Source organism: Plodia interpunctella, chromosome 23 (genome assembly GCF_027563975.2).
Source record: "Plodia interpunctella isolate USDA-ARS_2022_Savannah chromosome 23, ilPloInte3.2, whole genome shotgun sequence".
Lineage (NCBI taxonomy): Eukaryota > Metazoa > Arthropoda > Insecta > Lepidoptera > Pyralidae > Plodia > Plodia interpunctella.
Genome location: NC_071316.1, coordinates 835227 through 859516, shown reverse-complemented (window position 1 = coordinate 859516; position 24290 = coordinate 835227). Strand labels below are relative to the sequence as shown.

Below are 24290 nucleotides of genomic sequence, written 5' to 3'. Positions count from 1 at the left end.
CTGCCCATAATGCTAGAATACACTATCGACTAAAAAATCAACAAAAGTGGCGAATTTCGTTGACGTTAAATGCCGGTTTTTCCTTGCGGTAATGAAAAACTTACAAAGTATGCAATGTATGATTATACATACAATCAAATCGGAGTGTGCAAATAGTATAATTCTAGTGACAATATTTCCATGATATAGAAACAGATAAAAAATAATAAGGACAACTAAAAAAAAATACGAAGAAACCAAAAATAATAAACTATTAAAAACATTTCAAAATTTTAATTCATTTATTGTCCCTTATTCTTAGCTTTCTTAGACTTAATTAAACTACCAGCTTCGTCGTTAAGCTGTTGGAAGAATGCTTTAGATGTCTTCAAAGATTTATCATTACTCTCCACACCCTTCTTTGTATTACGATGTTCTGTTACTTTCATTACCTTCCCTTTAAGTCTCTGTAACTTTTTCTTTTTCCTTCTTTCTCTATTCTTATCTGTTTGTGTTCTTTCTTCTTTACTTATGAGATCCCCTTTCTGTTTCTTCTTGACCTCTTCTGGTGCTAATAATGCAGCGTCACTAGTAGCCACAGGAGCCACTTCTTCCATAGAAATTGCCGGCGTATTGGTAACAATTTTGACTTCAGCTTGTGGCGCTTTCGGTGTGTAATGATAGTTACATAATGCATTAAGTTTAGCAAACAGTTTGCTCATAGACTCTCTTATTTCTGTGTGACTTTCAGGTTCCTTTTCTTCCTCAACTTCTCCGGACAATGCTTGCTTTTGTTTCAAATACTCAGCCTCGTACACTTGAGCTAAACTAAGTTTGCTTTTTGATTGGTCAATAATTTTGGTCTTACGGAACGACAGTTGGTCATCAACAGGTTTTTCTTTCTTTTCAACATCATCCCAAGCCTTATCCTTGACCCTTTGTTTGATAATATCTTCTAAAGTTAAAGTGGTCTGCTCTGTTATTAATGGGGGAGGTCTACTTGTCATGTCAAAGTCAACTACTTCTTCTAATAGCGAGTTTTGTGGTCTTTTCGCGGCATCAACTTCACCTTTGAGTTGCCACGGAGCTTCCTTGAGAGATTTTTCTTCTAACCTAGCTATAGTCTGCTGCAGTCTTTGCTGCCGTTGTTCAAATTCTGATTTCTTTTCATAACTCTCCGTCTTTCCATTTAATTTATTGGGTTCTTCTGTAGATTCATCGCTATCATCGTCAGATGATAAGCCAGCAAATTTTACTTTCTTCTTGTCAGGCTTAGATTTAACAGGTTCAGCCTCTGATTCTTCTACTGTATCAACTTGTTCGTCATATTCATTTCCCTCGTCTTCTATGGCACCTTCATCACCTTCCAATTGATCAAAAAAGTCTGTATACATCATGTTATTACCACCTTCATCATCATTGGAATCTTCATCGTCTTCATCAAATAAATCAATAGATTCTTCATCACTGTCTTTCTCTGAAACTTTCTTGCCGCTTTCTTTCTTTTCTTCATTTAACAAGAACTTCTCCATGTCTTTAAGTTTAAAGAACTTATCATCAACAATAGATCCCTTAACTTTTTTAGACTCGTTTTTAAAAGATTTCTTTGTTTTTTCACTTTCATTCTCAGTTTTTTCACTCTCAGCTTCAATATTTTCCTGATCTGAGTCATCTTTCACACTCTCTGGGGGTGATTTATCACTGTCTATTTCAACTTCAGGATTTTTAGGCTTATTTACTTTAACAGGGAATGTTAGGTTGTTTTTAGAGGATACACAATTCGCAACCTCCAAAACAAGTTTGTCCCAACACCCTGAGTTTTGGAGCTCAAGTTGTTGCCAAATCTGCTCTTCATCAAACCCCTCCACTATCAGCTTTGTTAAGGCACTTCCTCTCTTCTTTTTCTTATTATTTTCCTCCGATTTAGTATAATCGTACAAGTTTTTTACCAAGTTTTTAATATCGTCTTTTATGCCATCTTGTATGACGAGGTAATTGACAGGTTTCTGCGTGAAACCATCGAACTTATCAATAAAACTTTTGAGATGTGTAGTAGCCATAACAGATTTGGTAAAAATAATCGATTTTTATTAATTTCACAGAATCTTTATAGAAAAAACATTGCGAAAATATCCATACAATCAAATCAACACGAGGTTGCCTACCTTGACACAAGACATTGACAATAATGACAATGAATAAGACTTTGACGTGTTATATTGATTCCATTCACCACAACACCGCTCCATGAAGGGGCCCTTATATTATAGGTAGTATACGATATACTGCTCATTTATCCCGCCAGAGTGCACCATTGTGTTAGGTAAACAAAAGCTTTGCCGCCTTTTGCTAAGTCGATTCAAACGTTTATTTTAGAGTAGGTACTTTATTAAACCTTTCATTATGTAAGAATTTGTTTGTGAAAATATACAACAATGTTGCATATTTGGGTGCCGAAATATTGGGAAAAATCGTTTTCCAAAAGATAACAAACTTCGAAAACTATGGGGAACCGTGGGGCGGTTTCCCATAGTTTTCGAAGTAAAATTTTCGAGCCAATAAACGGTCAAAAAAAGCTCGGAACACCTCACACCTGAACACTTATTAAAATATGGACTTCATACAGGTAAGATCTTCAGTCAAAATCAAGTTTATATCAGTTTATTACCACAGTTGACCAAATAATGCAGAAGATAACCTAAAATGGTGTTATTATTTTCAGGACCAGTTATCCGCTCTTCAATTTTCTCATGGTTTAGACCATAAGAAAACTGAAAGGCGGTTAACTTATGTCATAAAAGTGTACTCAAAGGCGACAAAGATGTTAAACGTGAAGCTAAAAATCAAATATGTATCGTCGTATATGAAGTACCCTTAAATAGTTTTTTGTGTTGTTATATTTTTGATTTGAATAGTTTTTGGATGGAAGTGGTTAATTGATTATGTTGAAGGTGGTGGTCGAAAATATTATATCCCAATCCCAAAAATAGTGCAATGTGATATCAATAGTGTTCAATAATTATTATAAAGGTATTGTGTTTTACAATGGACTTGAATCATTTAGCAAATTCGTATTGTATTTTACACATTCTGTTCTGAAAGCCTATTCAATAATCCACTAAATCTTTCTTTTTTTCTTAAAGTCACACCACGATTGTGTAACAATATTGAAAATTGGCGCTTTTTACTCTATTGGCAATGTTTCTGTACCCTAGTTGTACCAGTAGCGCCATCTGCGCCGAGCTTTGCGTTTGCGTAGTTTTAAAGATCTTTGTTTGCACGGTGGTGTTGGTGGTGGTATCGGTGGTGGAACCTTGACAAAGTATCTACTCCATTGCATCATTATGACGACTGAAGGACCGTCAATGGGTCATCTTATATTTCCTCATGCCTTGTTAATCATTGTGACATCGACATTTTAGGACTATTTGTGAAATTGTCAAAGTCAGTCACTGGCTCACTGGTATCGAATAGACGATCATTCATTTCAATGTTCATTTCATACGATGCACTGAATGAAATTTTAGTACACCTCACAAAATTTTTCTCCTGTACGTTCTCGTCTCGTGTTAATTATTTTGTGAAAGTTTATTGTACTTTTCTTAAAAAAATTAAAAGTGGACAATGTGGTTTTACGCGTATCTTATCTCTATATAGTTTTGTTTTAATCGCAACTTAAAACATACGGAAACTGATACAAAGGTACGGATTTTACAAGGTAAGTACCGACGCTTTGTATAACTGTATTTGTAGCTTGATGATTCTTTTCCGCTCCAGTGATCACAAAGTCGTTTCGTAGACCACCACTTGAACTTTAAAGATTAGCGTCTCGTCACCCACGCTTGGTGACTCCTTGATATTTACAATACAAAAAGTGAAAGGAGAAAGACATTTTGTCACAAGGTATGGTTTCACGCCTGTTCGTTTCGTTTATAAATTGTAATGCCTTGTTGCCTGTTTTGGAGTACATACCTTTATTTATTTAGACAACTTATACAATGTCATAAACCAATTTATTAAAAAACAAAGGTAATTATTATTTATACAGGCATACATTTTCAATATAGACTACCTACATACTGATGTACAATTATTATGCTGTGAATATGCAAACATGATAGGTACTTATTATTAGACTAAAGATTTAAAAAAAGTAAATTAGTTAATAATAATATTGTATGTAATAGTAACAACTTACAAAACAAAAGCATTGTAAATATTTTATTTTATTTTTTATCTGTTTTTGGAAATAGTGAAATATAATACCATCATGTTTGTCTTAATTAATTGTAGTATATTTGTCTTAATTGATTGTAGGTATGTAGTATGTTTGTCTTAATTGATTGTAGGTTGATCACGGAAAGACATCATCAAATTGACTGTGGCAAAAACATGTGAACTGCATTTCATGGATCAAACCATTTGGAGAGTGTGAATCACACTTATAATAATACACAGCATATATTATATGCTGTGTATTATTATAAACTCAAACTCAAATATCTTTATTGCAGTAACTATGTAGTACAAGGTATAGGAACCCGAAATCCGCTTTATTCCAAAATGCAAGCACTTGGTGGTAGCATATTTTTAATAGATAATTTGAAAAAAAAAATGTGGATACAGTATCACATCTACATATATTGCTAGTGGGGGTACACAGCCAAGAGGTGCGAAACTCAAAGGCCTCATTTAGTTGTACAGAAAATACCTACACGTATACGTAAATACTTATTTTTTCAGACAAAATCAACATGGATGGTCAAGAACCAATGGAAATGAAGTTTAGTGCAGGGAGCGAGGTGGGAGGCCTCGAGCTGTGTATAGTGTGCGGAGATAGGGCTTCTGGGAGACATTACGGTGCTATAAGCTGTGAAGGTAAGCTGAAAATTTTATTACTAATGCTACTTCCATGGGAAATTCATGGTAAATTGTATCCCGGAGTATATTATCATTTTATTAAGGTTTGCAAAACAGGTTATGGCCATTAATGTCTCCTTTCGCGCATGTATCTGGTTACCTGACGTCACCCCTGTTTGGGAATGTTGTTGCTTATCAGCTTGGTTGTCAAGGTTGTTCTTATCTGAAGTCCCATCTATGATATTCAGAGTTCTAAGTGGTATGGTGTTGACCTATTATCACGCGGATATGGATATTATAAATATTTATTCGCCAATCAAGTGTTGCAATTATCTGAAAATAGTTAATTACATTAGAACTTGTAACCAGGGACTTAAAAACACAGTAACAAAGAATGCACATAAGTGTTTTCATACATTGAATCGAATCTGTTCCAGAATTATTCCTGTAACACTAATTTGGGTGTTTTAAACCTGTTTTGCTTCGAACACTTATAAAAATGTAACAGATATGTTTTTTCCTGTAACCAAACTGTTAGAAAACTGTTTTTTCAATTTTCTGTGTGTGTGTGTGTACAGCGTCGCTGTATGTGGAAGTCCCATTGGCTGCCGGCATCGTCAAAGCGCGCTGTTGCCGTTCCATCTTATAACGAACCGAAAACTACACATCGGCTGTGGCATTGTTACGCCATTATAAACCTTATAGGCTGTAACAGTTATAAACACTTTTGAACCTGTTTTTCAAAAAAGATATTTCAAGTGTTACAGTTTATTTCTGTTTTTCTTTTAACCCGAATGGAAAAACAGTGTTCAAAATACTTTATTTGGTTACCCCCAAAAATCCCTGCTTATAACTAAGTCACATTTTGCAGGTATTGGGAATTTGTGGCACTATATTCATTCATAGACATTTATATTATGACATTTTAAGTTTGTTTCACGCTTAATCTACAACCAATCTTCTTGAAGTTTTACATACATGTAGTTTGAAGTGCAGAAAAAGACATAGGCTACATATGGAAATAAATGTTCCATAGGAAATTCACGCGGGCGAAGCCGCGGGCATAAGCTGGTTTATGAATAAATTTCACATAAATATAAACTTTTGGTGTTGTGAACAGTTATCAGCCATTATATTGCTCCAAAAATAGTTTTGCCACAACAAATTATCAAATGCATGCTTGTGTAATGTTATTCTTATTGTCTCGTCGTCTATTGTTGATATGTTGCATACAAGCTTTGTGATGTAAGCTCGTATATGTCACTAGCCCAAAACTTATCGCAAAAAAATTGTATGATTACGTCACTTTTTGATGTCAGAAATTTTCTTACACGTCTATCGACAAGTAGTCGACCAAAGCGTAGGTCAAGACGCGGCGCAACAAACTTTCCCGCAGCCTTTTCTTCGAACACGCCAAGTAACAAAAATGTGGATATTTTATGTATATTACAATCAGGTGGACGAATGTATATCCTTATCCTTACATATTATAAAACAAAGTCCTCTACCGCGTCTGTCTGTCTGTGTGTCTGTTCGCAATAAACTCAAAAACTACTGTAGGGATTTTCATGCGGTTTTCACCAATAGATAGTGATTCCTGAGGAAGGTTTAGGGGTATAATTTATTATGTTTTACCCGAGCGAAGTAGGGGTGGACAGCTATTTGTAAAGTAATATTTTAAATGTCAAAAAATTTGCTTGTAAAATTGACAAAATTATTGAAAACTACCTAGGTTCCTTCTTCGTTCGGGGATTCCAGGTTACGTTCTACCCGTGTACAAAATTTCATAACAATTCATCAAGTAGATTTTGAAAGCGACTAACATACACACACGCGCACACATCCTCCCAAACTTTCGCATTTATAATGGTAGTTGGATAAGTAGCATTTTAATAATCTAATCTGTTCTCAGTTTTACTCAAGGAACGGTTTCTTTTCAGGGTGCAAAGGTTTCTTCAAGCGGTCCATCCGCAAGAAACTGGGCTACCAGTGCCGCGGCAGCATGAACTGTGAGGTGACGAAGCACCATCGCAATCGCTGCCAGTATTGTCGCCTGCAGAAGTGTCTCGCGTGCGGTATGAGAAGCGACTGTGAGTGATCCTTACCTTTCGGATTCCATCATCAAAATAAAAACAAAAGTCTTTACAGGCATTTCTCTAACAAAAATTGTGAGACGATGCGCGGGACTGACGCAGAAGAGTGGGGTACGCGGTTCCGCCATCAAGGCCCAACAATTCACGTGACGAAAAAATAGAGCAAAGACATTAACAACGTAAAAATTAAAATTATACTTTTCATATTTCTCTTAAACTACTAAACTAATTTTGAAAGACCACTGCCTAGAAATAGTGGTTCCGCCCTAGAATAGGACCATATTAAATAACACCGATGAGCAGTAATTCTTGCAATGTACATACAGCGGTCCAGCATGAGCGGAAGCCGATAGTGGACAAGGTGAAGTTGGAGCGGGACGGCGCTATGCAGGAGAGGGAGAGGCAGGCGGCGTACTCGAAGCTGCTGGGCCTGGCGGCTCCGCCCCCGGCGGTGACCAAGGAGGAGCCCGAGGGGTTCGGGGCGCCAGCACCCGCTATCAACTTCGCTTTAGCTGCGGCTGTCGCTTTCAATAAAGGAAATCCAGGTAATACTGATAGGAAATCTTGCAGCCCGAGATATTTAGCGCCTATAGTTTGAGGGTGCAATTGATGCTCACACCCGAGCTAACTACTCTGCTTTACATCTAGATTGTGAGAACATTTAAAAGTAAATGTTGTCTATTCCCGCCTTTTTTCATTAAAATGAAAGAACCAAGTAAAGAACATTTTTTTTTTTTCTAGAACGAAATTGAGCTTCACCGTTCGATATTTAAAATTGATGACTATTATACTCATACGAAGACAAGGCTGAATAGCGAAGCGACCTCTTTGGTCATATATATATATATATATATATATATATATATATATATATATATATTATAATCAGCACTCGGATCACGATCATAACCTGTTTTGATATACCTTTTGACTATGTACATTATGTACTTTTATATATTATTAGAAAGAAAAGAAAAAAAAAATTTTTTTGTAAGAAACAATAATGGTAAGCCGATCTGGCATGATAGGGACCAACACTGTTCAAATGAGTTTCTTTCGGCATTTCTTCTCAGCAGTGGTCGTTCCGAAATGCCAGTAGTTTGTAGCTTGTGAGAAATAACTATAAATTTAAAGATTGACGAGAAAAAGTGCCTGTGAAGGTCTAATTTCTGAATAAATGATTTGAATTTGAATTTGAATTTGAATTTTCATTGGGCTGAATGCATGATGTCTATTGCCAGTGTGATGGTTAGATGTACGCGAACTTTTTGAAGGAGTGAAGTGTTTTTTTTTTAAATTACTTACCGCCCTAGCTACATTATTACCCTAGACCGCTAATTGGTCAATTACAAGCCCCATTTGTGGGTAATAAGGACATACTTACCGAATGATGTAAAAATAATTACAGTGTCGCCATATTTGAATCCGAGCAACGCGGGTGACATGGAGGGCGCCCGGCGCCAGCACCTGATGCTGCAGACACAACTCGCCAAGAATCTCTTTAAAATGGGACAGTTCGGTGAGTCAGAATCCATTTTTATTTATTAAATGTCACTACAAACTAACAAGGTTATTCATAGACTACTAGCTTTTGCCCGCGGCATCGCCCGCGTGTATTATTTATCTGCGAAAGTGGAACAGACATGATTTTCGTACAAACTTTCACCCCCCAAGGGTCATATGCAGGATGATTTTTGAAAAAAAAAAATAGCCTATGTTTCAACGGGGATCTTTAACTACGTGCATACTATACAACATCAAAATCGGCTCAGCGGTTTGGTTTAGTGAAAGACAGACAGACTTTGGCATTTATAATATTAGTATGGATGTTTTTAAAACAGCTTTTTTAATTCCGTTCGCAACCATTTTAGTAACGTATCTGTATGTCATATCAACCAAACGGATGAATCGATTTTGATCTAGTTTTTTTTTTATTTTATTTGATAGAGAATTTAATCGAAAGTTGTCTTAGCCTTAGGAAACGTGTATTCAACCGTTTCAAATTAATTACCTCTTTTCTGGCAGATAATTCAACTTTTTGAATTTAATTTCTTGTAACTTTGTTCAACAATCTTTTTAAATATATAAAATAGGTTAAAAATTAAACGCGCACATTATAATTTTTGTACTGCACAATTGCACTTTCGCCTTTGTTATTGCAATTGAGCTGTCATTGATTGAATATTGTCGTAGGCGCCATCAACGAGTACCTGTCGGCGTACACGGGCGCCACGACCGCTGAAGTACCTGTTGCACCGCTACACGCCGCCGATACGCCGCTAAATGACGGTGAGTTTGTTATCACCATGCGAAGATTTTTTTTTTATAGGAACAAACCACACAGATTGAGCCTAGCCCCAAAGTAAGTTCGGAACTTGTGTTATGGGTTACTAACTCAACGATACTATTAGTATATAACACATACAAGGTTACTGGTACTATAGTATATTGGTACACATTTAAGGTTACTGGTATCTAACGCATAACCTTGGTTATAGACAAGATGCATGCATTAAAGAGAGAAGTGCTATTTTTATATCAATATAAAAATAGCACTTCTCTCAGTCTTTTTAACAAGATACCCTCAGATATCAAGAATATTAACTTGCTCGATGTATTCAAGTAACAATTAGACAAACATAAAATTTTTACTTACTGAACTTGTCTGTTGTGTTCGGTTTATTAGTGTGACAACGAATATAATATTTCTGTGTCTTGTGTTCTCTTCAATGTGATGTAAAATATGTCTTTATGAGAATATTGGGGTTGAGTTCGCTACGGGGCCGCCGACAGGGAAATATGAGAGGTGTTTATGAACAAAGCATCAAAATTATTAGGATGTTTTCTCAATATTTTTCTTTCAATATCCTAATCCCAACTATGTTATATATAATGTATGTATGTTACTCTTTCACGCAAAATCTACTGGACCGTTTGTTACGAAATTTGGTGTACGGGTAGAATATAATCTGGAATAACACATAGGGTACTTTTTATCCCGAAATTCCCGCTAGTGTTCTTGAAACCTAAATAGCAGTTTACATATAAAAATTAAATCTTTGCTGCGTCGAGCGCCTGCGAAAGTGTTGCGCTACCTGAAGCGCTATTATAATATATCTTGTATATTAGCTCCTACAACTGTGAGTTTAATCAATTTAACAGTAGTTTGTAGCTTTTAAATACAAATACATTAAAAAAAATTAAGTGAAAAAAGTTCCTGTGAAGTGTCTAATTTCTGAATGAATGATTCGATTTACGCTCGCAGGGTCAGAAGAGTCGATCCTGTCGACGCCGGCGTCGCTGTCGCTGCCGCTGGCGCTGCCGCCGCCGCCGCCGCCGCACCTGCGGCTGCACGCGGTGTGCGAGGCGGGCGCGCGGCTGCTGGCGGCGCTCGTGCGGTGGACGCTGGCGGTGCCTGTCGTCCACACGCTGCCGTGAGTCCAAACCTCATCTCTAGTTTCATAAATAAATTCATATATTATGACAAATAATCACACAGATCAACTAGCCCCAAAGTAAGTTCGAGACTTGTGTTATGGTTATATACTAAATCAACGATACTATATTTTTTTAACAAATATATATATAGATAAATATCCAAGACCCGGGCCAATTAGAAAAAGATCTTATTTCCATCGTGACCCGACCGGCGAACGAACCCGGGACCTCTCGTTTCAGAGGCAAGCACTTTACCACTGCGCCACCGAGGTCGTCATAGAGTTGACATAGTTCTGTGTGCGTAGTGCGAGTTTGTTGTTTACATCTCAATGTCGCATCGATTCGCAGTGAGACGCAGCGAACCAATCACATGCGTGCAGTGTAGTCGTTGCGTAACAATGGCGCAATGTGAAATGCAAACCCGCACTTCGCCTTCTGTGTACGTAGTTCGACTTTGCTATTTACGAAGCTAGACGCGGCGAACCAATCACATTGCGATGTGGTTGTCGTTGCGTCACAATGGCGCGCTGTGATTGGTTCGCTGCGTCTTCGAATCGATTCGATGGTGATAAGTGAAATACAAACCCGCACTTCGCTCTCGGGCGATAGCAGTGGTACACTGCTGAGAACAAAATAAAAAATGTATACTGATGAGATATACTGTTGACGTTGGCGTCACTGTTGTATGTGCATACAAAGTTTAATTAATCGTGAATACACAAGTCTCGTGAAAAAATTAAATTTGATGAAATTAAAATTATTATATATATATGTCGGATTAGGACGCTGATCTTGTTCATTTGCTATAATTATAAGTTGAACTGTTAAGTAAAATCACACTACACATTATTACCACTAACACATACATTGTTCTTTAGTTCTATACTAAGTCTATCTGTCACTAATACTAAGTCTATCTGTTACAAATGTAATTTATCATGAAATAAGTACACAATCTGAACACCACGAAAACAGCAGTGTATCAGTGCGCGCACGCGTCTATCCAAGCTCGCCTTGAATGGTGGCTGAAGCTTTCCTGTTTCATCGCGTCGTCGACTACGCCGATACTCTGCTAAGCAACACGTATCTTTAGCTATACGTATTACTTGCGTTTTGCAGCGTCCATATGATTATCACTCCGACAAATATATATAAATATACAAGTAAGTATATAACAAGTTTATTTGTTAGACAAATTAAAAATATCCCCAATCCACTTATCTAATACAATCTCAACACACTCGATCGGTTTTTATATATATCTTCTCGATGTTATTACAGTGTGGAAGTACAAGCGACGCTGCTCAAGAAATGCTGGCCAGAGCTATTCGTTCTCGGTTTAGCGAAGTATTCGTCAGCTCTGTCGCTGAGCACGCTGCTGCCCCAGATGGTCAGCCATTTGCAAAGCGTACTCCGCGACCGCAGCGTCGGCGACTCGCGCCGGCGCGCCTCCGTGCACCAGCCGGAGGTATGCTTTCTCCTTCTCCCTCGTGTCTCATCCTCGCGAGTTCCCGGCGATATGACGCCTGGGCTGTGACGCCGCGAAGACAGCGTAAAAAATAAACCTGTAAATTATATTCATTTCATAGCTCTTAAAGTTCTTCATGACATTAAATTTCAAGTGCGCTAAATTGATTTTTTTCCTTGCGAGGCAATAATTAGCAGAGCGTTTTTAAAACCATATTACTGACTCACATGCAAAGTATGTACAGATAAAACTTGGGTCACGACTGGGATTTTTCCTAAATGAAATTCCCGTTTATCATCATCCCAGGTGACATATGGCATATATCTTTTTGAAATATTCCCACTCGTCCCCGGCGGGGACAAAACTGAGGGTGACGAGCGATAATAACCCATCCAGAAGGGCTGATTAAAAAATGCAATTTAAGCACGTGACAGCTTAAAATGGGAGGATAACAGAGACAGAGAAAACTATAAACATCATCATTCATTTCATTCATACAAGAAAGAGAAACGTATATTAAAATATATGAGAAGAAACTGGTAAAATATTTAGCACTCTGAGCTAAATATATTTTATCTTTAAACGTATGTCAGTTTTTACAACGCGTATGTTGTGTTCTTTATCTTTTTTAGCTACGTTAGGCTTAGGTTTTATTTGTATTTAGTTAATAATGTGTAACATCGAACTTACACCGATCTAAGTTAATCTGTGTAATTTCATAATGAATTAATTATTTTAACTAGCTGCGCCCCGGGGCTTCGTTCTCGTAGGGATTCTGGGATAAAAAGTACCCTATGTGTTATTTCAGGTTATATTATACCCGTGTACCAAATTTCATAGCAATCCGTCCAGTAGATTTTGCGTGAAAGAGTAACATACATACACACAAACTTTCGCATTTATAATATTAATAGGACAAGAACTCAATTGGTCGTATATATTTCAATTTTATTTGTTTGTGATAACTTTAGTGCATGAAAATAAATAATTGTAGAAATTTAATTAGATACGTGTACAACAAGGACTTATCCCATGTAAGGATCTCTTGCAGTCAACCGGTGATTTGTTAGGATAGGGTATTTTATCGTTTTGTAGCAAGATTGTAACTGTTATTCCAGCAAATAACAACAGCGGACTATTCAGACGAGCGCGTGGCGGAAGTGAGCAGCATGCTGTCTCGCTTGCAGCAGTTCTTAACAAATATGGAGCAGCTGAGAGTGAGCGAGAGGGAACACGCTCATCTCAGGGCCTTGTGTTTGTTCTCGCCTGGTAAGTACATTTTGGGCTTATTTTTAAATAATATTTTTTTTTGTAGAAGAAATAATTTTTTTTTTGTAGAAAGTTTCGCTCGGGAACAGTTTTTTCTCTTCGTATTAAAATGGAATTGGGCTAGTGGAAATAAAATATCCATAGCGCATTTAAAATTCACGCAACGCCATCTAGTGTTTTTATTGCAAAGTTTATGTTATTAGCATTTAGCGCTACTTATGATAGAATACAGGTTTTTCACAAATCCCACGGAAACAATAGTTTTTTAGGGATGCAAGGTACCCTATGTCCTTCTCCATATTCTTTTAATTACATACATGCGAAATTTCATAAAGATTGGTCGAGTCGATAATGCATGAAACAAACAAACTTACTTTCGCATTTATAATATTAGTTAGGTTAGTATTAGTAAAATGAAAAAAATGAAGACACAATTTTCAGTCGTTTAATAGTGTCGTAATATCCCACTAGATGGCGTGCCGGAGTTCCTGACGCGCAAGCTGCAGGAGTACCAGGCGCGAGTGCTGCGGTCGCTGCGCGCGGACGCGGCCGAGCGCGGCGCGGCGCTGCTGCTTCAGCTGCCGGCGCTGCGATGCTTCGGCGCCGCCTTCCTCGAGGACGTGTTCTTCGTCGGCTTCCTCGGCGACGTGTGCATCGACGACACCATACCGCATCTGCTGGTCGCCGAGCGCTGACGTGAGTGCATTTTTTACAAGTTTTAACTCTCAATGTGTTAAACTATCGTCGTATTTAACGGTCGTTCCGAAATGCTAGTAGTTTGTAGCTTTTATAAATTTAATTTAGTGCCTGTGAAGGCCTAATTTCTGAATAAATGATTTGATTTTGGCTAGTTGTTCCTCGCGAACACAATACATTTTTACAAAATTGTGAATATTTCAAAAACGACTGAACAGATTTTTAATACCCCACGAACTTAATAATTCTATTGGCATATCCTACATACCTTTCAAATTTCATCAAAATCGGACCAACAGTTCGTAAGTTATCGCGTTACAAACATACATACAAAAAATGTATTTTTGCCCCAAGATCTCGCTCGCTCAGTGAATTATTGTAATATGTGAATATTGACGACCTCGGTGGCGCAGTGGTAAAGCGCTTGCCAATGAACCGAGAGGGTCCGGGTTCGATCCCCGGTCGGGTCATGATGGAAAATGATCTTTTTTTGATTAGCCCGGGTCTTGTATGTTTATCTATTTGTTTTAAAATATTGTATCGTTGAGTTAGTATCCCGTTACACAAATAGGGCTAGCTCAATCTGTGTGATTTGTTATAACTCAATTTTGAAACAGATATCTTCAAGCGATTGAGCGGGAATTTTATACACACGTTAAGTTTGAATGACGATGTATTATTGTAATATTGACGATGTATTATGGTTTGCTGCACGGACATGAGTTTTTGTCACGCTTTGAATGCAAATAATATCGCTCTGACAACAACAAAAGCTTCACAGCACTACAGACAACTACCTGTAGCCGCACTTTTTTATCCGCTCGGGATTTTACTATAAAAATCCTAAACAAGAACTCCTTTATTGAACGAACTATCCTACTAATATTATAAATGCAAAAGTTTGTGAGAATGTGTGTGTTTGTTACTCTTTCACGCAAAATCTACTGGCCCGGACTGATTGTTATAAAATTTGGTACACGTGTAAAATATAACCTGGAATAACACATAGGTTAGTTTTTATCCCGAAATTCCCACGGCAGCGAAGCCCCCGGGGGCGCAGCTAGTCAATCATATAAAAATAAAACATTTTCTTTTTCAGGTAAAGGATAAAACAAGAGATCTTTGGTGCTTAGTACTTATATATTTTAGTAAAATGTGCCTTAATTAAGGCTGCCTTCCAGTATACTATACATTAGTTATAAGCAAGAGTATTAGAAATTCTAAGCTGTGATTTTTGGCACCTTTCTATTATGCCATTATTTTGGATGTTGACAAAGTCATAACTTTTACTAAAAATTTAAAAGTTTTCCAATTTTCATGTATATTATTTGTTCCTTTCAAATCTTATTATGTAAACAGTCTTACCATGCATTTTATATCGATTTTACAGCAATCCTTACATATTATTAAAACAACAGTCGCGTTTGTCTGTCTGTCTGAGTAAACTCGATAAACTCAAAAGCTACCGGACGGATGTTTGTATGATTTTCACCAATAGATAGTGTGATTTCTGAGGAAGGTTTTTACCCGAGCGAAGCCGAGACGGTTCGCAAGTATTTTAAGAAATTACTTTCGTACGTTATTAAATATTGAGTTTAGATTTATAAATTTGAAGTAATATTTTATTTTCAACAAGAAGTACTATGAAGATTGTTTACACGTATTCCGACTCGTAAGAAAAAACTAGTGTATATTTTCTAAGCCAATAGTTAGGCTAATTCATGTTTCACTATGATTGGTCAGATTTGATGTACCTTTTTAAGTACTTTGAACAATTTAACAATGCAATTAATAAATGTGGATATTTTACGTTTTGTAACACTGTTATTAGATATTACATATGATGGTAATATAATTTACAAATGTAAAAGAATATTTATAGATTTCTATCACAAATCATGAAATAAAATGTTTTATTGTGCTCATGAAGCTTTAATGTTAATTTTGATCTATGAAATGTATAACTTAAGTTTTAATAACTTACATATTAAATAGTATTAAAAAAGGTTTTAACAAAATAATGTCTTTTTGTTCCATTACATCCACTCTAATTTTCACGACAATCAGAATTATCACACACAATGCGTCTTTGGACAAATCTTCCACAATACCCAAAATTATCCAAATTTATCTTTTACTGAAACTGGTTAAAAAATGTCAATTGAATAATTGAAAAATAACGAACATATCTGGGAATATTAGCTTCCAATATGGTGTAAAAAATATGTTTCAGTCTTACTAATAGGCAGCTTGATCTTTTTCAAATTATCGGACACATTACTTCCTTACTTCCACATGTATCGTACACAATACAAATAAAATAGCAGTACAAGAAATTTGAGTATAATTACTATCACAGAATTGATGCTAATATTACAAATGCGAAAGTCTGTCTCATTTCCACAGAACCACTGGGCTGATTTGACGAAACTTGATATACATAGATAATGACCCCAGCCAAACATGATAGCAGGATGCAGGCAACAGTTAAAAATCTATAAATTTATTTAAAATAATTCTCTTCCTCCCTTTCTCCAGTCCAGCTCACTATCTTCTTGTTGTACCACACATACTCTCCTTGTACAGAGTTGGGGGCATCCAGAGCTAAGAACAACGGGGCCGTAGCTCCCTCGTCTATGGTCAGGGGACCTTTGTGCGATGACATGTCTGTGTCCACATAGCCAGGATGAACTGCATTCACTTTTATATCTGTAATGGTAAAAATACTTCCATTTAAAAATATGATTATACAATTTACACAATATGAGAGAAAATGACACAATTTTTATATTTAGCTTATGGGTTTGTTATATTATCGTTATTGTATAAATTATAGATGGAACAAATAGATTACAAATATAGATAGATTTACAAATATTAAAATTATTTGTAAAAGAAAAAAAAAACAACAAATATTGTTAACACAGGTAATTCATAGTGTGTTTCAGTAATATAAAAAGGCTTATTTTAGTACACAGTATACTTTGCCAGTTAGAATCAATTGACAATAAATTGCAGGATAAAAATATGCTAATGCTCACTTTTATTTAGGCAGGTTTAAAGAATATTCTATCTCCCTAATCTTTAGTATCTGCTTCCATGAGAAACAAGAATGATAATATATACCTATGTACAGAGAAAATTAAGGGCTGAGCATGAGTTATATGTGTGAATAGAGTGTTATATACTAAAGTATTGTTCATGTAGAATGGCCATAAAGTTCATTGCTCCCACTTACTGATGACAGAGATTGACGACAACATTCGGCTGCCATTTTGTTTGACAGCCGCACAAAATATTTGAAATTTGTTTTCTTTGTTAATTTTTTTGTTTAAAATGGAACCACAACGCGGTCCCTCTAATGTGGAAAAGCCAAGACTACAGTGGTTAAAATGTAAAGAGTAACAAACAAACCAACACAGTTAGGAAGATAGAATTAATATAGTGTACTTTTAAATGATGATGATTTCTAGTGTGAACTTGTATAACCCCTACCCTATACCAAGTTACCGTGTTTACACAATTTTGCGATACATTTCATATATTCCGAAACTGTCGTTTTTGAAATTGGGAAAACATAGTATGCAGGTGTCAATGGACTTTATGGCCAACCTTATTGAATTTGACTTTACCAACCTCTGCTTTTGAGCATTTTCTGCAGTATCTTAGTCAAGGCGGTCACACCAACTTTGGAAACAACATATGAAGAATTCCCCCACTCTGCCAGCTGTATTCCTTGTTTAGCAGCCTCTACATACTCCCTCATTAGCTCACTGAGCTGCGGAATCGTCAAGCTGGGATCTGTGAAACGTTTCCTCAATGCAACACTAGGTATATGACTCAAATGTCCACAGGAACTAGAAATATTCACGATTCTCCCGCTATTTCTAATAATAGGGAACAAAATCTCGCATGTAGATAGCACAGAGAAATAATTCACAAAGATTGTTTCTTCAGCTTGCACTGATACCGGTTCCTTGGCGTTTGTTTTAAACGCAATCGCAGCATTGTTGACTAAAATATCTATTCCTCCATAGTTGTCCATTATGTGATCTCGGAATTTTTCAATACTGCTTGTGGAAGTGATATCTAGTTGATGATACTTTGGACTCAAGCCTTCTTTCTTGAGGTCTTCAATAGCTTTCTGTCCGCGTTTCTCGTTGCGAGACGTAAGGTAGACAAAGCCGGGAAAACGCTTGCATAGTCCGCGAACTATAGCGAAACCTATTCCTTTATTCGAACCGGTCACGACAGCAACTTTGGAATTCATTGTTTCAGGCGGAGGAGTGGTTTCGAGTTCTTTGTTTGGTTCACTAATAACAACAGTTACTTCGTTGTCGTTATCCATAATTATTTTAGGCTCAAAACAAAGTTAAAAATAAATGTAGGCAATAAAATTAGCACCGACCGACTTTGTTGTAGTTTTTTTTTAAAGTGTCATGGCTCCATCGTTCGCCGCGTTCGACGATGACTTTGCCAACGTCACGGTAGTTTAGTTTTATTTTGCCAAGTGTCACCCACCTCGTCAGTCGTCAGAGTACCTAAATGTAAATTCTAATTTTTTTTTTACTTTGATTTCAGATTGATAGTCAAATCACAAAAATATTTATGTAATAATCATATAATTATTGAAATATAATGAGGACACATGTTATCTGAATACATTAATCATGATAACCGTTACTCAAAGCCGCTATAAATAAGATCACTTGTTATCTGATACAATTACAATTTACGTAATCAGAAACGTCCACGAAATCCATTCGTCTCGTCATCACGCATTATCACCTAGCTCTAATTCTATATACGAGTGATAGAACCAATAAATTGCATCAGATTTGAATTGCTGCAAGGATCATTTTTTTTGTGGCCGATTTCAAATTTAGAATTTCTTTCCGGTTCCAGTTTGGTTTCGAACGTTTCTCCCCAAGTCCGATATTATTCTGGTACATCGATGGTACATGTATACGAGTAGGTACTTTAAATTTATTTCCAGATATAAAAACACAAAAACATGATAACTCGGCTCGAAGAATCTCATTTTGAAATATTAGTCGGTTCAAACTGAACCCTGTGGTAGTAAAGTTAAGAGGGGGTAAGGGACATCACGATTTTTGGAGTGAAAATGCTATATACATATATTGGGAAAAATATACATATATGGCAACAAAAAATAGTATACCATGTAATTAATAACAAGTAGTCAAGCCAATTGATAGTACCGAATTTATATTTCAATATAAATTACAATAGGTTATTAAATAAAAAGCCAATATTCTAAACAACTCATTTAATTACCTATATCATAAACTATACAAGTAGGAATGGAGATCATACAAACTTTTGCCCTTCTATTTAAAGAAACACATCTGTCATTTGGCAGTAAACGAAAATGAGGTACTTGCGGCATAGTCATTTACGGACAATAATTATTTCGTATAATATGTAATTATTTGTAAGCTCAAGCCAAAAAATGGACATAGATTATGTAGCTTAAAATGAGGCGCGCCACTATCGTGTAAAAATAATTAAGTCTCCCAAGACAGAGAAAACTATAGTCAACGATGTAACTTCCATTTCACTCATACAAGAGAAAAGCATATTTGAAATACACGAGGAAAAATGGGACAGAGCGTTGTCTTTTGTCACACGTCGCGTGTCGGCAAAGGCAGCCTACAACCTACCCTAGAAGGCGTATTGAATAGTTCAATCTCATTTGGCTATGTAAATCGGCCCGCTACAGTTTCCTTTGTCTTTAACATATACCGATTTATGGTGGGTTCTTATGTTATTCAACTTTGCGAATCAATAATTTAGTTAAAATAATACTTTTAAATTTAGTTGCGAGAAGAAAATCTATTTTAGATAAAATAATAATATGAAAATGCATTAAAATAAATATCTTCGCTTCCAAATATTTAAACTATTATATTATACACCTACCTATTACATGTTTTAATATTGATACCCAATACACATTTTTACAATAAAATTAAATTATATTCACATGAAACAAATCTTACCTATATACCTAATAACCTTTTTTTTTCCATAAAATTCAAAGTTCCGTTAATGGTAACCCATTATAATTTACATGGAAGTTTGCCACTCACTATCGAATGGCACACGGTGATTGGTTAGCTGCATCTCAGCTAACCAATCACAGTGCGTCATTGTGACGCAACGACAACCACACCACAATGTGATTGGTTCGCCGCGTCTCACTTCGAATCGATTCGATGGTGAGAAGTGAAATGCAAACACTTATTTCGACCTCGCTCACGTAAGCCGGACGTAACGACAAACATTCACAGTAAATATATAGCACGGTTCTTCAGTACGATTTTTTTCCCAGACATCGGATCCGAAAATGAAAGCCAAACGACCTTACATCCTTCGTAAGGTACCTAATAGGGAGTATTACTGCACATTTATCCCGCCAGAGTACAGCACTGTATGTTAGGTACACAAAAGCTTTGCCGCCTTTTGCTAAGTCGATTAATGAAAAATGAAAAATGAAAAATGAAAAATTCTTTATTACTCAAAACACATGATACAGTTAGAATGTGATTGGAATCTCCTTTTAAGCGTGCAAGCCTGTGCCAGGAGACTCCGCTCTTTCATAAAAGCGCTTTATATAATTAGGTAGGTACTTAAGTGTAGGTGGGTAATTAGCAAGTGTACAAATGCGTTTCAAAAATGTGTTCGATATATCAAACTTTAGTTTAAATTTACATACATACACACATACATACACATACATACATATACATATATACACACACATATATACATATACAAATAGATATAAACATACATATATACACACACATATATACATATATAAATAGATATAAACATACATATACAACCATTCATATATAATACATATAATTATCCTATACTTAGTAAAGCTTCGGTCTGTTCATATCCTTTCGTTTTAAGCCATCTAGTAATAATAGTTTTACATTCCTTGTATAGTTTACTATATATGTTAATTTCTTTGTTTATTTTATTATATAAATTGGTTGATATTACATAGAATTGCCTTTTTGCAAATCTTGTTTTAGTTTGTGGTACTTTAGCCACTATGTTTCTTCTTCTCCTAGTTTCTGCTTGGGGATCATATACTGTAACCTTATGCTTATTTAGCACACAATTTAAAATATATAGTTGTCTAACCGTAAGCAAATTACACTCTTTGTATAATAATTCAGTTGAATATTGTTTTTTCTTAAAATACATAATTTTGATAAGGAATCTCTGAGCTCTTTCTAATCCTAGAAAATGGGTCTTAGCAGCATTTCCCCACACCGAAATACAATAGATGAGAACAGACTGCACGAGGGATATATATATACAATTCAATAGGCTTTTGGATGAGCATTGCACCTCCAGACCTCCAGGAACGACGTGACGTAAAGATTTAAAAATCCAGGATAATTTTCTAACTCTATTTATTACGTGATCTAGATGTGGGTACCATGACAACCTTTGATCAACCAATACACCCAAGTATTTAACCTTATCTACCCTATCAATGATTGGACAACTGCAGTTTGGGCTATCAGTAATTTGGTTACAAGAATGAATTTTTACTTGGTAGCCAAGATTAGGTTGATTTCGTGAATCAATACCAAAACAGATGTAATTCGTTTTTGTAGTGTTTAGTGTGAGTAGGTTACTTTTTAGCCAACATGCTACCCGGGCCAACCCTGCGTCAGTGTGTGTTCGAGTATCATCCCATGTAGTGCCATTGAACACAATGGCGGTATCATCCGCATAGGAGAAGATTTTAGCATTTGGGATACTCATTTCGCAGAGATCATTTATATACGTTAAAAACAGAGTAGGACCCAGGACACTCCCCTGAGGAACCCCATATGTAACGTTCTCAACTCCACTCACACAATTTTCAATTTTAACAGTTTGCTGTCTATCACTCAAATAATCTTTAAGCAAAGCAAGTGCCACATCTCTGATTCCTATTCGCTCTAATTTGCGTAAGAGAATGGGGATAGAAACGGTGTCAAAAGCACTTTTCAGGTCAAGGAATACTGCTGCGCATTTAACGCCTTTATCCAAATTCTGTGCAACCAAGGTGCTTAGTTCAATTACCGCGTCTTCAGCCGATTTTCCTCGTCTAAAGCCGAATTGTTGTGATGAGAGAATTTTATATTTATCTAAGAATTTTATTAGTCGGATATTAATCAATTTTTCCAGAATTTTAGATAGGGCAGGTAAAACAGATATCGGTCGATAATTGCTGACTTCGTCTCTATTACCCTTTTTATGTATAGGTGTGATAATGGACTTTTTTAGAGGTAACGGAAATTTACCCTTCAAAAAACAAAGATTTACTAGGTGAGTTATAATTGGAATGATTAGGTTTTTAGCTAGTTTTAGGAAATGAGTGGATATGTTGTCCCATCCATCAGCACTATCCGATTTGAGACTCATAAGAACACTGTTTACTTCATCACAGTCTGTTGGTAATAAAACAAGTGTATTGGACTGTTGTGGGATGTTATTTATCATGGTATTAACTTCGGTGTCAGAATTTTTTTGAATCTGTGTAGCTAATTGTTTTCCAACATTTGCAAATACTTTATTAATATAATCTACAGATTCTCTGTTTGAGGGTTTAATATGTAACAATTCAGTACATTGACTATTACTTTTGTTGGTATAAGTAATGTTTCTAATATTTTTCCAAAGTACTTTATTATTCTTTAAAGATTTTGTTAGTAGCTCTTTTTCATAGTTCCGTTTTAATTTTTTTATCAGATTATTGCAATAGTTTCTATATCTAATATATATAACTTTAGTAATTTCATTTCCCGGATCATTTTTATATTCTTTCTGTAGTTTGTTTCGGTTTTTTATACAACGCAGTATTCCCGGAGTGATCCAGGGTTTAATTATTATTTTAGACTTAGGTATTTTAGTAGTTGCAGAATGTTGGTCTAAACTATCTTTTATTAGTTTAGTCAATTTCTCGGTTACTAAGGTGGGGTCATCGCAGAACATAAGTTCATTAATCTGGCTTTTTTCCAACGCTATTAGAGCACTTTCAAAGTCAATCTTGGTTTTATATTTGATTAGTTGTGGGTGACGCGATACTTTAGAAATAGAAAGAAAAACTGTTTTGTGGTCAGTTACACTAGTTTCTAGAATAACTATATGTGCATTGTATTTATTTTTATTTAATTTAAGCATTACGTGATCTATGCAGTTTTTGTCATTAGTTTTAAAAGTGTGTCCTGCAAGTATTCCAAAACTAGACAACATATTTTGATATAATATTCTATTTTTACGTTCATACGATTTTTCTTCAGATTTGAGTTTAATATTTATATTTATGTCACCCGCAACAACTATATTATTCCTAGAAGTTAAAGTAGTTATAAGTGACTCTAAAGAATTAATGAAAAGTTCAGCATTCTGTTGTGATGGAGACCTATAGATTCCTAAGATGACTGTATCCAGTACATCCACTTGAACACAAGAAGCATGAGTGAGTTTGATTTCCTTCACTTCATGTTTCAGTATGTTTTTTATGTACAGAACGACACCATCATTTTGGTTTTGATGACAAGTACTATGATACATGCTATAGCCTATCATTTGTGGTATGGTTTTATTATCATTTATTCGACATTCTGTTAATATTATAAGGTCTATATCAGTTTTTAGAGAAGCTAAAGTAAGGGTAAAGTCATCAAAATTGTGATCAATACTTCTTATGTTTTGTGTTATGATAGTAAGGTCCCTTCTATCTACCTTTAATGTCGAACTAAATTCACTAAGGCTACAGACAACGGATGAAGCTATCTCAATATTATCTATGTCATTTAACGTTGCTAATCGATTATCCATTGGGTATATAATTAAGGGAAATACTAGTCAAAATATGGAAAGTGTGATGTACGTATAACATGAATATTAATGTGTCAATTAATTGTTGTGTTTGTCGTTTGTTCAGTTTTACTTTACTTTGGTGTTTAATCAGCCTCCTACATGTATTTAAAGAATATAAATATATGACACAAATAATATAAAACCTAAAAATTGTGTATTTATTAAATATGTTTTTATTGTAATAATAGCTTAACTTTATATATGTTGGTCGAATCCAGAAGCCGTGATGTGTGTAGTGAACATAGTAAATAAATCTCAAATTATTTATTAATAAACAATTATGGTCAGACAATGCTAAATAAGTTATTCGTTTAATTAGGTATTTAATCAATGTTTTATATATATGTAAGAAACCGTCAGGTCTGTCGCAAATGACATATATGTTTGAGATTAACAATATATTAGGTAAAATGTCCATCACATCATTATTTGAAGGTAAACATGAATATATTTCATATAAATAGCATAATTGTTTTGATTTCATTTTATTATAAACATTTGAGTGTATATATACTCGTACGACTACTGTTAGTACGTGTTTGAAATTTATAAGTACTTGTTTATAT

The 24290-nt window shown here is 35.5% G+C and overlaps 3 protein-coding genes across 5 annotated transcripts; 1 reads left to right on the top strand and 2 right to left on the bottom strand.

Moving 5' to 3' along the window:
* Positions 1-258: 258 nt before the first annotated feature.
* Positions 259-2173, bottom strand: LOC128680207 (uncharacterized protein). The gene has a single exon (XM_053763168.1). The coding sequence runs from the start codon at positions 2037-2039 to the stop codon at positions 282-284; it is 1758 nt and encodes a 585-aa protein (XP_053619143.1). The 5' UTR covers positions 2040-2173; the 3' UTR covers positions 259-281.
* A 1291-nt stretch (positions 2174-3464) lies between these two features.
* On the top strand, positions 3465-15043 carry Hr78 (Hormone-receptor-like in 78). 3 transcript variants are annotated; one of them, XM_053763323.2, is made up of 11 exons: positions 3465-3681; positions 4723-4857; positions 6780-6929; positions 7259-7477; positions 8341-8451; positions 9126-9221; positions 10198-10366; positions 11652-11838; positions 12957-13107; positions 13579-13803; positions 14903-15043. In XM_053763323.2, exons 2-10 carry the CDS (start codon positions 4734-4736, stop codon positions 13800-13802), a joined length of 1431 nt encoding a protein of 476 aa, XP_053619298.1. In that variant the 5' UTR covers positions 3465-3681; positions 4723-4733; the 3' UTR covers position 13803; positions 14903-15043. The 3 variants fall into 3 exon arrangements, with proteins under 3 accessions (XP_053619298.1, XP_053619297.1, XP_053619299.1); XM_053763322.2 differs by having other exon boundaries at positions 3465-3697; XM_053763324.1 differs by lacking the exon at positions 3465-3681 and adding an exon at positions 3743-3882.
* LOC128680273 (carbonyl reductase [NADPH] 1-like) lies at positions 14925-18320 on the bottom strand. The gene is made up of 2 exons (XM_053763325.2): positions 17440-18320; positions 14925-16512 (listed from the first exon to the last, which is right to left on the bottom strand). Exons 1-2 carry the CDS (start codon positions 18149-18151, stop codon positions 16307-16309), a joined length of 918 nt encoding a protein of 305 aa, XP_053619300.1. The 5' UTR covers positions 18152-18320; the 3' UTR covers positions 14925-16306.
* Between the last annotated feature and the right edge of the window lie 5970 nt (positions 18321-24290).

What these genes read in the sequence shown, in the direction of transcription:
- LOC128680273 (XM_053763325.2), bottom strand. Translation starts at nt 18,151, where the DNA reads ATGGATAACGACAACGAAGTAACTGTTGTTATTAGTGAACCAAACAAA. An exon ending in GAAAATGCTCAAAAGCAGAG is followed by an intron (nt 16,513 to 17,439) that starts GTTGGTAAAGTC and finishes TTACCATTACAG; the next exon opens with ATATAAAAGTGAATGCAGTT.
- Hr78 (XM_053763323.2), top strand. Translation starts at nt 4,734, where the DNA reads ATGGATGGTCAAGAACCAATGGAAATGAAGTTTAGTGCAGGGAGCGAG. An exon ending in GTGCGGTATGAGAAGCGACT is followed by an intron (nt 6,930 to 7,258) that starts GTGAGTGATCCT and finishes ATGTACATACAG; the next exon opens with CGGTCCAGCATGAGCGGAAG. An exon ending in CTTTAAAATGGGACAGTTCG is followed by an intron (nt 8,452 to 9,125) that starts GTGAGTCAGAAT and finishes ATATTGTCGTAG; the next exon opens with GCGCCATCAACGAGTACCTG.
- LOC128680207 (XM_053763168.1), bottom strand. Translation starts at nt 2,039, where the DNA reads ATGGCTACTACACATCTCAAAAGTTTTATTGATAAGTTCGATGGTTTC.